Source organism: Megascapheus bottae, chromosome X (assembly GCF_031878675.1).
Source record: "Megascapheus bottae isolate mThoBot1 chromosome X, mThoBot2.hap1, whole genome shotgun sequence".
Classification (NCBI taxonomy): domain Eukaryota; kingdom Metazoa; phylum Chordata; class Mammalia; order Rodentia; family Geomyidae; genus Megascapheus; species Megascapheus bottae.
Window position 1 is genome coordinate 77,116,940 of NC_143547.1, and position 17,079 is coordinate 77,134,018.

The window sequence follows — 17,079 nt, forward strand, 5'->3', positions numbered from 1 at the left end:
CTAATACAAACATTTCTGAATTCTTCAAAAACTTCAGTTAGAAAAGTCATTAAACTAGCATTCTATAAAGGTAATTATTAAACAAATGGTTATGCATTTTACTCACTTTAATTCTAACATACCCAACATCACTGCTTTCTTGTGCCATACAATCATGGAATACCTAACTATTGAATTTTTTAGGACCCAGCAAAATATTTTAGTTTGATTATTTAGCCATCATCAGATAACAAACCCATTCAAATAATGAACATGATTCTTAATCCAATAACTGATGGAGTACTATAAAATAACTATAAAGCTATTTAGAATAAAATTTATACTTGAAAACTACTTAATGAAACACACGGGAGCCTTGATATAATGTTGCCTTTGTAGATTATGCTGTGAAGCTGCTTAGATGTGGTTTTGACTTTTAGTATAACACTAAATGAATTGTCAAGGTATGGGCCTCAGATGATTCCACTTTCAATGGGATTCTGATTTGCTGTAAAGAATGGACAATGAAGTTCTGGTTCATTTTATTTTTACAGTAATAATTAATCAATATGTGTAATGCAATAAGGTAATGATCAACAATTTCCCTACTATTTCAATAATGGAGCACAAAAATCTGGAAAATAATAAATGCTAGATTAATAAGAATTATATAACATAATAATTATGAAAGAAGCACAAGTGTTGTGATTTTTAAGGTTAATTTGTGATGCTGTCAAATTTCTAAATTTAAAACTGGACAACTAAGGAACTCACTAGGAATTTCTTAACTATATTTATACAAATTTTCACTAGGGATGTTGATTATATCAATAAGGGTTTTCTCCCTTCTAAGGCTTAAATCCAACTGAAAATTTACAAGTAATTAACTCAAATATTTAAAGTAATAAATTATTAATAATTTAAATGTTAAACTTTACAGTTGTAAGAAGCTTTGATCATTTGCAAGCTCCAATTTGGTGCATGGGAATGAAAAAAGAAACATCAATATTCCAAAGCCGAAATTTAGTTATATGGCTTCATGCCAGCAGACCAAAAACAGCAGAATTGTTTCCTAAATCAACCCTTAATATACCATTTGGCACACTACTTTTTGCCTTTAATATATACCCTTTAAAATACCTAGGCCAGCATTTTTAATAAGTTGCATCCATATTAAGAGGTAATAAGTGCAAATAATCACATATTTAAAATGATACTTGCTTGGCTACTACAAAAGTGATTATTAAGGTTCAGAGTTGTTATAGTGATATTTTGGAAAAGTTTCTATCCTACTACCAACATAACTTTATCCATCTCTAAATCAAACAGGATTATGTAACATACAAGCTCATGAAAATATTTATGGAATGGATTATCGTTGACATCAAGTCAATTGAGCATCACAAGGTGTCCAATAGCTACAAATGACTAAACTGAATAAAAACCTATTTCTCAATTGCTGCTGAGTATAGTTGAAAGCAGCACTTGATGTAATGTTCCTGATATTCAAGATATAAATCCAAACTTTGGCAGCTTTATCAAAATGTCCTTGATCATTAGCACTTCACTAGTTCTCAAAAATCTTTGTGTAACATTTTCAATACAGAAATAAAATACTCTCAAATAATACATTTTAAAAGATGATTAAGTTTTGCAAAATTAAATAGCATAAATTAAGTATAATAACACTTTGACAATATGAAATAACCAATTTAAGGAAAACTGCAAGGTATTAACTAAAAATTGACAAATGTCCCAATGTGAGGTACTTTTAAAATCCTCACGTACTACTGACCTTACAAAATCCACTGAAATATTTTAAGATCCCATTGATTCTATTAATACATAAAAAGAAATTGCAAAAATGCTTAAGACTATATAATATTCATCAATTACACAGGCACTTCACATGTAAACAATCTACAGTACAACTGAAAATATTTTGGCACAAACCTATAATACTAAAAGAATTTAATACCAGAGTTGTTTTGTCTATTCATTTTTTCTAGAAAACTAAGACCAAGGATTAAAGAAATGTTATATAAAGTATTAAATAACTCAAATATAGAATTGTTTAAATTGCTAACAAAAATGATTATGTTTATCTGGGTGTGTACTAGTATGCTATGATATAAAAAAATTAAGCCTAATCATATTTTAAATTCAGTATCAATCTTCTTTTTGAAAAATAAAGTCATTAACTTAGTAAAGGAGAAACTGAACTTTTCAAAACTCTGATTAAATTGATCTCATTTTCCCCTAAAAGAAGCTTGGATAATTTAAACTATAAATTTGATGTGTGAATGTAATTTTGTTAAAACCTAAACCTTAAGGCTTGACCTAAGGCAAATTATTTTTGACTGGATATTCCCTTCATGAATTAAAGATATCTGAAATCACTTCAAATAAATGAAAGTGTACACTTCTGATTTTTAGAAGGTTGTATCAGGCCATCGAAAGTTGAGATGTCTTGGTTGTAGGTAACTCAAGGAGTGCCTGAACTGTTACACCAACTTTCACAAGACCTCGTTCTTCCAAAATATGATGAGGCAAACAGAGTCTTTCCTAGAAAAGAAAAGAAAAATAGATATTTGAGCACTCATGTTTTTGTAGTATTATATAATAATAAAACTTAAACATATTTTCTGTAAACGTCAAGAAAAAAATACACTTCTATGTTTTATAAATGCAGAAAGTTTCTAAAGGAACTTTATTCATTCACTAGTTAACAAGTATTTTTGTTGACCTAAAAGCGTTTTCTCTGATAAAAATCAATTCCTTCTTGAATATCAAATATTATTCATGACTACTTAACTGCTCTTGTCATGCCACATCTTAGTTAATAATTTTCTTAAAACTTTACCTCTCACCATCTGTGACACAACTCATTTTTCTAACTTTTCTCAAGCCAGTGGCTTTCATTGGCCTTCAATGATTCTAATATCGTAAATATTTCCAAGAGTCAATAATCATTTACTTGCTTCATTCTACATTCTTTCCTTAGTATTCTCATCTATTCCTATAGTTTTAAGTATCTATTCAACACTGATGACCTCCAAGTTTTTAATTCCTCCCAAGATCTATAAAACTAATGCTAATGGGACATAGCGAAATGGATGTTCTACAGACCTACTGAAATAGATGCGTTCACAGTAGAATTCTTCACTAAATGAGCTTGCTATTTTTATCTTATAAATTATTCAATCCATTGAACGTGGAAATAATAACTTCCTTTTCTTACTCCTATTACTCATTCACAAATATTATTGATGATTGTTTAATTAAAAATGTCTTCTGATGAGAGTAGAAGGGGTGGATACAGTCAAGAATTCATCATAGCTGGATACCAATGGCTTATGCCTGTAAATCTAGCTACTCTGGAAGCTGAGAGTTTGGTTTGAAGTCACCTCAGGCAGAAAAATCCATGAGATTCTTATCTCCAATCAACTACAAAAAACTAGAAGTTGTGGCTCAAGTGAAAGAGCACTAGCCTTGACCACAAAGGTTAAGAACAACACTTCCTGAACCCAGAGTTCAGCAAAAAAAAGTAGAAAAAAGGTGGGGGATTATTGTGTATACCACAAAATTAAGAAAAGTAAGGAAAGGAGTTGGACAAAGGGAATTCGGAGTGCTGAAATGGGTGATACTGATCAAAATGCATTGTATTCATAAAGTGCTTTGTTATATGGCATCTTGTTTGTACAACTACTTAAAGATAACTTTTTAAATTTTTAAGAGAAAACTGTCATCTCCACTTTAAGGAGCCAGGACAGGACAGACTCATTGCTGAATTCCACCACATCATCAAAGAACTGATGGGTGAGGTTGGGATAAATGAGGGAGAATTTTGAAAGCAGCGACAATGACCAAGATGCATTATACTCATAAACTGACATGTAAAATTAAAACTATTTTCTACAACTACATACAGATAATAAAAATACTTCTTAAACTATCCCATAAAAGACAAAGAGAAGCAATGTTATCAACTTCATTCTAGAAGCCAGTATTTACTCTGACACTAAATCTGGACAAGGAAAAAAAATTAAAAAACAATATGATAAATTTCTCTGATAAACATTGACACAAAAATTCTCAATAAGATACTTGAAAACAAAATTCAATAATACACTAAAAAGATCATCATTAATATCAGGCATAAATTTAGTTTCATTCCATAAAGGCAAAGATTGTTCAATAAATGAAAATGAATATACATTGTACAGCACATAAATAGGAAAAAAAGAAGAGAAACCACTTGATTGCTTTATCAAATGAAGGAAAATTGAACAGTTACTATTTCATAATAAAAGCCTTGAAGAAAATAGGAATAGAAGTTATGAATTCCACATAAAGGCTACATGAAACAATATCCAACATCATACTAAATTTGGAAAATCTGAAACAATTTCCCTTAATGATGGGAATGAGGCAGCAGTATCCACTCTCTCAATTATTATTCAATATAATTCTTGAACTTTTAGCCAGAGCACTGAGGCAGGAATAGAAATAAACTACAACGAACAAGAAAGGAAGTAGTAAATTTATCCCTACTTACAGATAACATGATTTATATTTTAAATACTTCAAAAACTCCCACAGAAAACTCTGAAACCTGATAAACACTTTTGGCCAAATGATAAGATACAAAATTAGCATCTAAAATCAGTAACATCTGTGGACACTGATAAGAGGAATAGACTAAGAAATATAATTAGAAGAACAATCTCATTCAAAATAGCCTCAAAAATTACTTAGGAATAAATCTAACTATGTAGGTGCAAAGCTACTACAATAAAAATTATAAAACTTTAGAGAACAAACTTGAAGACACTAAAATATGGAAGACTTCCTGTGCTCATGGATCACATGATATAATACTGTGAAAATAGCTAAGTCTCCAAAATTTTTCATTCTTCACAGAAATAAAATTCAATCCTAAAGTCCACATAAAAACATCAAAGATCCTGAATAGGAAAAGCCTTACCAAAAGGAGTAATTCTGGAGGTATCACAATACTAGGCTGCAAATTAGACTACAGAGCCACAGTAACAAAATCAGTATGGTACTGACATAAAAACATATATGAAACTTAATGAAATAGAATACATAAATCCATAAAAAATCACACACAGCAGTACCCATCTGGTTTTCACAAAGGGGGCAAAATATGGATTGTATATGAATCCAATTTTAAAACTACAGTGTAACATAAGGTCATATAGTATGATGCTAAATGAAAGGACCTCCAGGATATAGAAACAAAAACCATATAACGAGTGATTGTTGTCCATAATGTAATATGTTATCTCTCATCTCTTTTGCTGTCTCTTGGTCATCTCATATTGTTACAGTATTTCACCTTGTTATCTGATATATTGGATATATGCATATTTGGTTATTTGAAATCGGATAGGGAAGGGGAGGAAACAAGATGAGGGGTGGGAGTGGGGGAGGGAAATGGGAACAAGGCATGAGAAAGGGTATCAATGTATGTGAAGTAATGCTCCCTCTATCTGATGAATATAATGTAATCCTTCTATTAATATATGGAAAAAAAACTACACTTGAATATTTTAGGTACAAGCAATGATTTTTCTGAATAGGAATCTAATAGCTCAGTAAATAACAGTAAGAATTGGCAAATGGAATTTTATATCAAAATACAATGCTTTTACACATCAAAAGAAATAATCACCAGAATCAGGACACAACCCACAGAATGGGAGAAATCTTCATCAGTCAGATAAAGGTCTAATATTCAGAGTTAAAAAATTAAGACACCAAAAATACCCAGTTGGTCAATTAGTAAACCAAACAGTTGTAAAAAGAAGTAAAACAATGAACTCTAAGGAAATGTTCATTAGCCATAAAGAAAAGGTTATCAACTGTCCTCAAAATTCCATGTCGCTACAGTTAGTATGGCAATTATCACAAAAACAAACATCAACAAATGGCTGCAAAAATAAAGTGGGACTTACACACTGTATGTGTGAACATAAATTAGTACAGCCCCTGTGGAAATCACTGTAAAGGTTCCAAAAAAAGACCTCAAATTAGAATTTCTAGGTGATCCTGCTATGCCGCAACTGGGCAGATATGCAAAGAAATACAACTCACTATACACACAAGATACCTGCAAATATATGTTGGTAATGACACTATTCGTAATAGGCAAACTATTGAGTCAATACAGATGTCCATCAGCCAATACATGGATAAATAAAATGTAGTATATATGTAAAATTGAGAAGTATTTAAAGAAGAACTAAATGACTTTTGGGAAAAGAAAAATGGAACTGGAACTGGAGAATATCATGCTATATTCAAACAGATTGAAAAAGAATCTCACATACTTTATTAATATGCAGAAGCTAGACCCTCACACCTACCAAAACGAACAGTGTAAAACAAAATTATTTGGGGAGGGAGATGAAGAGATAGGATGTAAAAAAGGATAATGGAGGCAAATATTATTGAAGTACTTCATATGCAAATATGAAAATAGAGTAATGAATGCAGTTAAAACTGTTTAAAATGAGAAAATTGAGATATGAGAAAGTAAAAATAGACTGAATTTGATCATAGAACTTTATATTTGTGCGTGAAATACCACAACTAGCATACATTGATAAACAGGAAACTGCAAAGAAAATAATTTGATCACACCAATTGAAATAGAAAAGGAATTTGCTATAATCTAATTAGCTATCCCGGATAGGAATTTCCCAAACTATAAAGAGAAAGAAATTCCTTTGATACTGTACAGGTTATATATGAAAAACTCACAACTATCATCATACTTTAATGTGAAGATACAGAAATTCTTTAAAAAGGGATAAAACAAGAATATATATATGTTCACTTTGATTAGTTTTCAATATTGTACTGGGAAATTGGGCTGAGACAATTGACTTAAAAAAACAGCTTAATGCATTCATATCACAAAGCTTTTTTTTTTTTGGTCATGGGTCCTGAACTCTGGGTCTGGGTGTTGTCTCTGAGCTCTTCAGCTCAAGGCTACCCTTGAGCCACAGTGCCACCCCCCCATTTTCTAGAGGTTAATTGGAGATAGAGTCTCATGGACTTTAATGCCCAGGCTAGGATTACAGGTGTGAGCCACCGGGCCAGCTTTACAAAGCTGCTTTTTGTTGTTGCTGCTATTATTGTTGTTGTTGGGATAATGTATGGAGGGGTTAGAGATACATTTGTCAGGTAGTAGGTACATTACTTCCCACACATTAATACCCCCTCTCATGTTTTTGTCCCCACTCCCCTCCCTCCGTCTACCCCTTCCCATCCATCTTGCTTTCCCCCTTCTCTTTCCTATTTCGAACAAATAAACATATAAAATATACCAGGTGACAAAGTCAGATATAGTAACAACATGAGATTAACTATAAGTGCAAAAAAAGAAATAACATAATACATTAAGAACAACATCACACAAGATAATGCTCTCAGAAAATGTAAACATCTAGGCTGGGAGCATGGCCTAGTGGTAGAGTGCTTGCCTAGTATACATGAAGTCCTGGGTTTCATTCTATAGTACCACATATACAGAAAAATCTGGAAGTGGTGCTGTGGCTCAAGGGTAGAATGCTAGCCTGGAGAAAGCCCATGGACACTGCCCAGGCTCCTAGTTCAAGCCCCAGGACTGGCAAAATAAAAAAGAAACATTCATATAGAAAAATCTGTAAAACTGACAAAAAGATACTTGAATTGGTGAGTTTAATAAAATTATAAGATATCATATAAAAATACTAAATGTATTTTCTATTAGGAATAAATGAATTGATATTAAAAGTTAACTACATATGTAACTGCATGTAAAATATGAAATACTTAAGGAATCCTATGCAAGATGTACATAGTGAAAATCATAAAACATTGTTGAGGGAATTAAAGACTCAACTAAGGATATACTGTTTTCATGGAAGAGGTATTGAATATTATTAATATATAATATTTTCTATAGTATTATCTCAATTCAACAAAACTTTTATAATAATAATCCAAACAGAAGTTTTCCTTGTAGGAGTTGACATATTTTTAAAAGTTCCGAATTACATGGAAATTCAAGGAATAAAAAAAATAGCCCATAGGTGACTCACACCTACAATCCTAGCTACTCAAGAGGCTGAGATATGAAGCGCTCATTTCAAAAACACTCATGACTACAACATCTGAGACACTCTGAATTTTAATTAATTAGTCCCCAAAATATGGAAGTGGAGATGTGGCTCAAGTGATAGAGTACTATCCTTGACAAAAGGGCTCAGGGACAATGCCCAGGCACTGAGTTCAAGCCCCAGGCCCAGCACACATACAAACAAAAGCCAAAATAGCTTTTAAAAGTACCAACTTACAGCCAGGCACTGGTGGCCCATGCCTATATTCTTACCATCTCAGGAGGCTAAGATTTAAGGATCAAAGTTGAAAGCTAGACTGGGATAGAAAGTCCATGAGACTTTGCATCTCCAATTAACCACAAAAAAAAGCTAGAAGTGGAACTGTGATTTAAGTGGTAGAGTGTCAGCCTTGAGTAAAGAAACTAAGGGACAATACCCAAGCCCTGGGTTCAAGCCCCAATACTGACAGAAAAAAAGTAACAAGTTAAATAAATATCTACTATTACTTGATTTCAAAATCTATAGTAAGCAAGGCCATGTTTTACCATTGTAAATATGGAGGGGAAAAAAAGGTAAATGAACTTAAAAAAATCAAGAAATAGACTACAGATTTATGGACAAATAGATTGTTTTTCTTGTTGCTTATTTTTAGTCAGGACTGGGGTTTGAATTCCAGTACTCACAGTTACTAGGCAGGCACTCTAACTTTAGAGCTATGCTTCTAGATCTATTCTCTGCTGATAACTTTTGAGATCTTGTTTTCTTCCCAGGTACCCTCAGCAGGATCCACCTATGTTAGGATAGCATGTCATGGGGTCCAGCTCTTCACTAAGGAGTCTTAATGACTTTACATGTTAGAGCTGGCCCAGAAATATAATCCCAACAATCTCAGCTTCTCAAATAATTAGGATTTCAGGTATGAGCCTTCATCAAGCACTGAAAAGACTTTTTGATACAAATGAAAAGGCAACTGAATAGAAAAAGAATAGGCTTTTATACAAATGTGCAGAAGACAGCATACTCATAAACCAAAAAAGTGAGCTTGACGAAACTCCTCAAATTAATAAAAGGTCATCTATGAAAAATCACTAGTTAACAGTATATATTTATTAATCTTTTTGTGTCACTCTTGGGGCTTGAACTCAGGGTCTGCACTCTGTGCTTAACCTTCTTTTTGCAAGGTTACTGCTCTACCGTTTAAACCACAGCCCCACTTTAAGCTTTATTTTGGTAGTTCTGTGGAGATAAGAGTCTTACGGACTTTCCTACCCAGCCGGCTTCAAACTGAGATCCACAGATCTCAGCTTCTTGAATATGTAGGGTTTCAGACAGGAAGATTTAGCAACCAGCTGTATTAATCTTTTATTCTAAAATTTTTCTGAACTCATCTGTTCTTACAGTTGCTTTACAAGTCATACTATCTGTGAACTGGGACAGTTTTGCTTGTTATTTTCAGTCTAGGTGATCTTCACTTTTACTTTGGTTTGCCTAATTGTTCTTGCTAAAATCTTTATTACATGCTGAATTGAAGTCGCAATTAACATCTGGTTCTTTTTGGCAGCATTGTGGCTCAAAATCTGGTTCTTATGCTTGATTAAGCAAGTAATCTTAGGCTGTGCAACAGCTCTATCACTGACTTCTGCTGATAGATTTTAGATGTCCCACTTCCTGCCTCCCTTGTAGCCTGGCACATACAGGTTATTGATCTATAAATGATGCTTTAAAAAGTTTCAGAACAAAAAATAGAAAGTTTCAGAACAGCCAGGCACTAGTGGCTCACATCTGTAATCCTAGCTACTAAGGACTCTGAGATCTGATGATCTCAGTTCAAAGCCAGCTCAGGCATGAAATCCACGAAATTCTTATCTCCAGTAGCACTGTGGCTCAAGTGGTAGAGTGCTAGACTTGAGCTCAAGAGCTCAGGGCCAGCGCCCAGGCTCAGAGTTCAAGACCCATGAATGAAAAAAAAAAGTTTAAGAACATTTTCTTAAACAATTGCCATGATTATCTACTGAAGCTTGCTAGAAGGTACCAAGAGAAATTATTCATTTACATATTCTGAAAATATTACTCATTGTTACCATGAAGAAGACTTTACTACTCATAGAACAAATTAATAAATACTTAGATGAGCTTCTGTTAGGTAAATAATTACCTGTGATACACCCAATTTTTTGCAAGCATCAAGAAAATTTTCTACATTTCTTCGACATTTTGCCATGCTCAGCTTGGGCTGTAAAGTAAATGGGGAAATACATTTTCAAACATTTATTATAAAACTCAATCAAAACTGAAAATTGAATTTCTTAAGGAATACTATTTAAAAACAATTTAAGAAGCTGTGTTTTCCATTAGATAACTACTATATACACAACTTACCACTGCTGGTGAAGGTACATGAATACTTGCTACAGAGCGTGGCCTTATGTGATTGGCTAAATGGCAAAGAACAACCCCATCCATCAATGCAGCTCCAATGTCATCAGGCAAAATTACTTTTAACCTGGATTCAAGGTTCTATAAAGAAATGGGTAGGAATCACAAATAGTCTACCTAAATATATTACATATTTATGATACTGTTAGATAAGCCACACATATCAGAGAACATCAAAAGTATCAATATACTTTTTCAATAATAAACATATACATTATCAATTTTCCAGGTTTAACCTATTACTTTGAAGCAGATCTGAAAGGTTAACGTGACTTACATTGCGAAGCTGTCTTATTTGTTCTCGCTCTTCCCGTAAATGTTCCATCTTTCTTCTCATCGTAAATCCTGGATCTGCTACTCCATATTCCTGGCGAGATGAGCGGCTAAAAGCTTTATAAAAAAATAAACATAAAAAACAGGAAAATACTTAAGTGTTACAAAGCTAATCAAAGGAGCAACCTTTGATGGAAAAAGAAGCATGATTAAAACAAAAAAGAACCAGTACAAAACTACATAAAACCCTATTATTTATTAGAACATTCTAAAGATTTTTAAGTAAATATAAGAATTCTGTCAAAATTAATAGGGAACACAGGTGTAATTCTTTCTACCATTTACACATGCTCTTGTTTAAACACCTGTTATTAGAAACTTAGGTCCCAAGTTAAAAATTTTCATTGACTATATGTGAGCCTTCTATCTTCAAAAAAGAGGAAATTATTCTTGAAGGGCAATATAGTTATTCAGGAAGAAAAACTATAATTCAATACCTTGCCAAGTAACATGGATCCATGTATTTTCTTTTGGGCTTGCCAAATGCGAAAAGATCCCTTTTTAAAACCACAATATAATGGAGTGCTATAATTTCAAACAGTGTTTGGTCTGCTGGCAGAGTGGTCATTCTAACAGCAGTCACAGCAGAGTGGAAATAAGACTGCCATATATCTAAGGCAAAAAGCTGAGGTTTCAGGAGCTTGAAGGTAAAGAGGAAGAAAGAAATGGGGATGGGAATTGGAAAGACAAATAAGGTTAAGAGAAAATTATTTTAGGAGAGGGGAAAGAATCTACGTGTACTTAAAACTATGGAAAAATTCCATTTAAGCTGAGAAACTAGTTTCAACACAGTCAATACATTTTATTTACAAAATACATATTTACCTGATCGAGGCTTTAATCCAAAGGGACCATGTGAAAAACCATCGGTTCTGTCATACTCCTAAAAACAGAAAACAAAATCCCTTCATTTCAAAATGATCAAGGTGTATCATCATATCCATGTCAATTTTATAAAAATACTGTTTCAAAGGTTAGTAGAAGAGAGGAAAGCAATTTACACTTCAATTCAGGTTGATAAATTTCACCTGTATAATATCAATAAATATTGTCTTGGACATAACTACATATGCTTTTTAATAATTCTCTCTCATATTATGAAAAAGATTATTCACAAAGTGCATCAATCAGATTCTTTTTGAAAGAATCAGAACAAACATTCCAAAATAATGAAGAACTCTTCATTGAAAAATATTTGAGGCTATATTAACATCTACTCACTATCTACCTACTACTGATTTGACATGTAATACTAGAAAATTAAAGTTTGAGACTAATCCACATATTTATATTAGTAGAAGATAGATAAACACATTATGTTAAATTGTTATATCATTACACATAGTTTCAACATGCTCTCACACAGTGGTGTGCTTTGGAAAGATGTATGAAACAAATCTGAACTTTGACTCAGAAAGTGCAGGCTATGTTTTGAACATTTAATATTTCTCTGATTCTTCAAGCTTCAGATTAAATTCTTATAAAGATTAACTTAAGTAAGTGAAAATATATTGCACACTTATTCTGTACAAAATGTCTAGGAAGTAGGTAGTAATGAGACTTTAGTCACTTCTCTGGACTCTGGAAAAGTTAGTCTCTTCAGCAGGCACGGGGAAACTTTTAGATTTGCTTTGTTAGAACAGAATACTATTTGTTTTTTTCTTTACCATTTTCATTTCACATGAAATTTAAACAATCAGAAGTCTGAACATTCTGAATAAGATGCAGTTGTTGTTTAAGCTGAATGTTAACTCTGCTACAAAAACACAGGCTTATCATCTTATCTAACCATAGTCTTATAGTCTGTCTTCGTTATCTTGGTTAACTTTTTATGAATTACTAAATAAAAATTTTATTTATTTCAATGCAGGTTAAACTATATTATATACAGAATACAACTTATCTGAGAAAATTGACACTATTACTCTCCCTTGTAAATTCAGACCTTAAAATACTAAAGTAAAACCGCACAAACAAGTGAAAGCTATGAATATTTGATATAATTTAAAAATAAAAGACCAAGACTAATTTTAGAATATTCAATATAAAATTTCTGCTAAAAGCATATATGCCATTTTATCTTCCATGCAAATAACTTATTTATAAATAAACGTTTATTCTAAATTCATATAATAGTCTAATAATGCAAATCACTCAACACAGTAGAGAAAGAAGCCTGGTTTTCTTAAAGAAAAGAAATAATACCAATTATCACTTACATAGAATGAAAATCCACAAATCACTTTGAATATATAATAACTTATTTACTAATATAAATATACTTTAGAATAAATAAGTTTAAGCGAATTAAAAAGAGGTATTCTTCAGTGTTTTATTTTGAAATCTTTTATGGTAAAGTAAAAAGGTTAGATTAAAATAGAATTAGTTATTCAAACAATCTGAATATTTCATCAAGATCTTACAAAGTGTCCTTTTCTCTACTGGCTACCGCCAATGCTTTGTACTACTTAAATGTAAGATGGCAGGAAATGTTTATGTAACCTTTTGTCGATAGGAACATCCCACTGCAGAGATGTTTCTCGTGGAAAAAGGAAGTTTTCTCTTGCATTGTTTTCAGACCTAACTGGTTACCCAGAAAACCAAAGGCCATGGAACAATGCTAAAGTGCTTTTTTTCTTTCAAATTAAACTCTCCAAGCTATTGTTAAAACCCACCATTCATTTTAAAATGTGGATTAGTTAGAAAGTATACCTTTCATAAAGTGATTACTGTGACCTACATATAGGTTTCACAGAAAAATCACAAAATTTACTCTGAATATTTATACAAATAAATGGCATTCATAAATTTTGTAAAGATTAGAAGGCTTGTAAAACGTAATCTATAACATAGACTTTAAAACAGAAGTGAATAAATTGGTTGGCACACACAAAATGATGAGGTTACAGAGAAGCTAAAAAGAACCCTATGTGAAATAGAGAAAACATATTAAAAAACATACAAACACACAAAACATATAAAAACAGAATTTGTACCTCAGATGACACTGGAGATTGTGGTGACATATTAGCATTATCACTGTCTTGCTAAAATATAAAAGTAAACAATGAAAAATGAAATTAAAATGTGAAATGATGATTTAAACACAAGAAAAAGAAAACAGAAAATGGTTTTGACCACCTTCTTTAAAGGAAAAATTTGAATATATCTTCTAGTACCTTGTCACTCAAGGTATGTTCTGTGAGCCTATAGTATAGGTATCTTTTGAAGAAGGCCCCAAGCAATGCTGAATCTCTACCTAAGATTCTTCAAGTGACTTACAAGTACTCAAAGTTTGAGAAGTACTATCTATACATCTTAGGAACATTATGCTACAATTGGAGACAGGGAAATGAAGGCATGCAAACATTCTACCACCTGAAACAAGAAACTGCCAATATAAAGAAGTAATGTATCCACTACCTGACGAATGTAACTATAATCCTTCTATATGTTACCCCAACAATAAAATACAATTTTTAAAAAAGAAATACTTATAAAATATTTAATAGATGAAAACATTAAATGGCCCTCAATTTTTGAGTGACTATTCTGCTGACAATCAAATATTCAACTCTTGACTTTATCCTAGAATATGCACACCATAGTGGGCATTTATTCATTCAGTGAAGGATTATTAACCACTTGCTATGCCAGACATTGCTAGACACTTGAAAGGCTGAAATTTTGTAAAATATCAACTTTAAAGTTTTCCAGAGGGAAAGCTGGAAAAAAGATAGGGAGGAGTAGCAATGTTCAAGAAGTAATGTACTCACTACCTTATGAAATAACTGTAACCCCCTTATACATCACCCTGATAATAAAATTGAAATAAGATTTCCAAATCCAGAGGAAAACCAGATTCATATGTATGGACAATACTCCCCCTTAGTCTATTCATGGCATAATATGAGAAACAGATAGAAATTTGATGAGATTGGCCAAGGGTGATGAAAAAGGACCAGTGTCATGAAAAAATAGAAATATCTTGCTTGATAGGGTTGCATCTACAGTCTCAGCTATTGAGGAAACTGAAGCAAGAAGTCAGCTTGAGCTGAGGAGTTCAAGGCCAGACTGGGCAACATAGGATCATAAAAATAAGTAACAAAACCTCAGTTTAATAGTAACAATAAAAACTATAAGTTTACTAGGAAATAATGGAAGGACTTAACCTTTTCTAACAAAGGATAAAACCAAAGACACACGCAATAAATGGAAATACTAGTATTAAAAGAAAACCTTTAAACAGCTCTATCTTTCTGAAGTGGAATGTCAAAGAAAGGAGAGCAAGTTATGAGTTCATATTGATGTAGTAAACAAGCCCTTGATCAAAAAGGGTCTAGAATTTACCTGCAAGTAAATGGAAAGAGGCTGATGGTTTCTAACCAAGGAAATAACCGGATTATGTTTTGTTCCTTGAAACAATCCTTCAGGGTGCAGTGAAGTGAATGAACTAGAGAAGTGGGGAAAGGAAGCTACCACAATGGATTCAAAGCAGAGAACATATACAGGGAGGAAAATGGATGGGGACAATAGTACCAAGGCTCAAGATTCACAGAGGTCTTGACTAGAGATAAAATCCCAGAAGTAACATCATGTATCAATGTTGTTTACTGAGCAAGTAAAGCCTCACTAGATATACTAAACAGTGGGGTATGACTTAAGGAACTAAAATATTTAAGAGATAAACATATCTTTTAGGCCTCGTGCAGAAGAAAGTGAGAGGCAGATATTTAGGAATTGATTGTACTCACTATTACCAAACACACACAACTGTCAGATTAACCACAGATAATAACAGTGAAAAGGTAAACGGGTTTAGACAGAACTGTCATTTTATTTTTTGCCAGTCCTGGGGCTTGAACTCAGGGCCTGGGCATTCTCCTTGATTTTCTTTGAGCTCAAGGCTACCACTTTACCTCTTGAACTCTAGCAACATTTTCAGCTTTTTCTGAGTAGTTTATTAAAAATAAGAGTCTCGCAGATTTTCCTCCTGGGCTATCTTCAAACTTTGATCCTTAGATTTCAGCCTCCTTAGTAGCTAGAATTACAGATGTGAGCCACCAGCTCTGGCTCAAAACTGTCTTTTATGTATTCCAGTTAATACTACTGGAAAGGACATAGAAATATATTGGTGTTTGGTCTGGGGAAAAGTAAATCATCTGGTTCTGTTCATTATTTTTTTCTTGTGTGGTTTTAATTGTTAAAAGTAATGCAGCTGGGCCGGGATTTTGGCCTAGTGGTAGAGTGCTTGTCTAGCATGCATGAAGACCCAGATTTGATTCCTTGGTACCTCATATAAAGAAAAATGCTGGAAGTGGTACTGTGGTTCAAGTGGTAGAGTTCTAGCCTTAAGAAAGGCCAAGGGCAGTGCTCAGGCCCTGAGTTCAGTCCCCACGACTGGCAAAAAAAAAAGTAATGCAGCTGGCCATGGTGGCACACACCAATAATAAACAAGGAGGTTGAGGCAGGAGGATCATGAGTTCAAGATCAACTTGGGCTATACCTTTGGAAGTGGCGCTGTGGCTCAAGGGGTAGAGTGCTAGCCTTGAGCTGAATAGCTAAGGGACACTGCCCAGCCTCAGAGTTCAAGCCTCATGACTGACAAAAAAAAAGTGATGCATTTTCGCAGGACTGTACACACATATAAATAATTAAAGGAAAATCAAAACTAGCATCACAAAGTCAAAGCTCTAACAACTAGAAAGCAGGAGAATACTGAATAACTTGAAATCAGATATCTGTCTTTTGACATGTTTTGCTCAAGGCTAGCACTCTGCCTCTTGAGCCACAGCTCTACTTTTGGCTTTTTCTATATATGTGGTACCGAAGAATTGAACACGGGGCTTCATGCATTCTAGGCAAGCACTCTACCACTAGACAACCCTCCTGGCCACTCCAGGTCCCGAGAGTATTTTTTTAAGTAAGGCCCAGAGAGGGTCAGAAAGGTCCAGCCAAATTAGTTATCAGTTTCTGCAGGGTAAAAATAAGATCTGTTGCTTTCACAGTGTTAGACTGCTACAAGGATTAATCTTGTATAATAGAAAACTTACAGAAACGTTTAACAGGTCCAAATGTAATTTAACATTTTGAAAAAGTAAAACAACTTTTGTGAAGAATTTGTAAAAGGAGTTTACTTTTAAAATCTCAGTTATTACCAAGATGATTGAGGAAATTAAGAGATGGGAAAAGATAGCAA

General features: G+C 33.1%; 1 protein-coding gene and 1 non-coding gene across 6 annotated transcripts in view; both read right to left on the reverse strand.

The window, feature by feature from the left end:
- Positions 1-1,347: 1,347 nt before the first annotated feature.
- Lrch2 (leucine rich repeats and calponin homology domain containing 2) overlaps positions 1,348-17,079 on the reverse strand; it is an 89,229-nt gene continuing 73,497 nt past the window's right edge. For 2 of the 5 annotated variants that reach the window (XM_090325842.1, XM_090325839.1), the window contains 6 exons: positions 13,877-13,927; positions 11,706-11,763; positions 10,825-10,937; positions 10,491-10,628; positions 10,267-10,344; positions 1,348-2,544 (listed from right to left, as the gene is read on the reverse strand). In XM_090325842.1, the coding sequence (XP_090181968.1) occupies positions 2,425-2,544; positions 10,267-10,344; positions 10,491-10,628; positions 10,825-10,937; positions 11,706-11,763; positions 13,877-13,927 (558 nt within the window). In that variant the 3' untranslated portion in view covers positions 1,348-2,424. Of the gene's footprint in view, positions 2,545-10,266; positions 10,345-10,490; positions 10,629-10,824; positions 10,938-11,442; positions 11,521-11,705; positions 11,764-13,876; positions 13,928-17,079 lie in introns of those variants that run through there. The other 3 variants (XM_090325841.1, XM_090325838.1, XM_090325843.1) reach the window with 2 other exon arrangements.
- LOC150041375 (small nucleolar RNA SNORA35) lies at positions 13,374-13,503 on the reverse strand. The gene has a single exon (XR_016533958.1). It is a non-coding gene; the product is annotated as a small nucleolar RNA SNORA35 (small nucleolar RNA).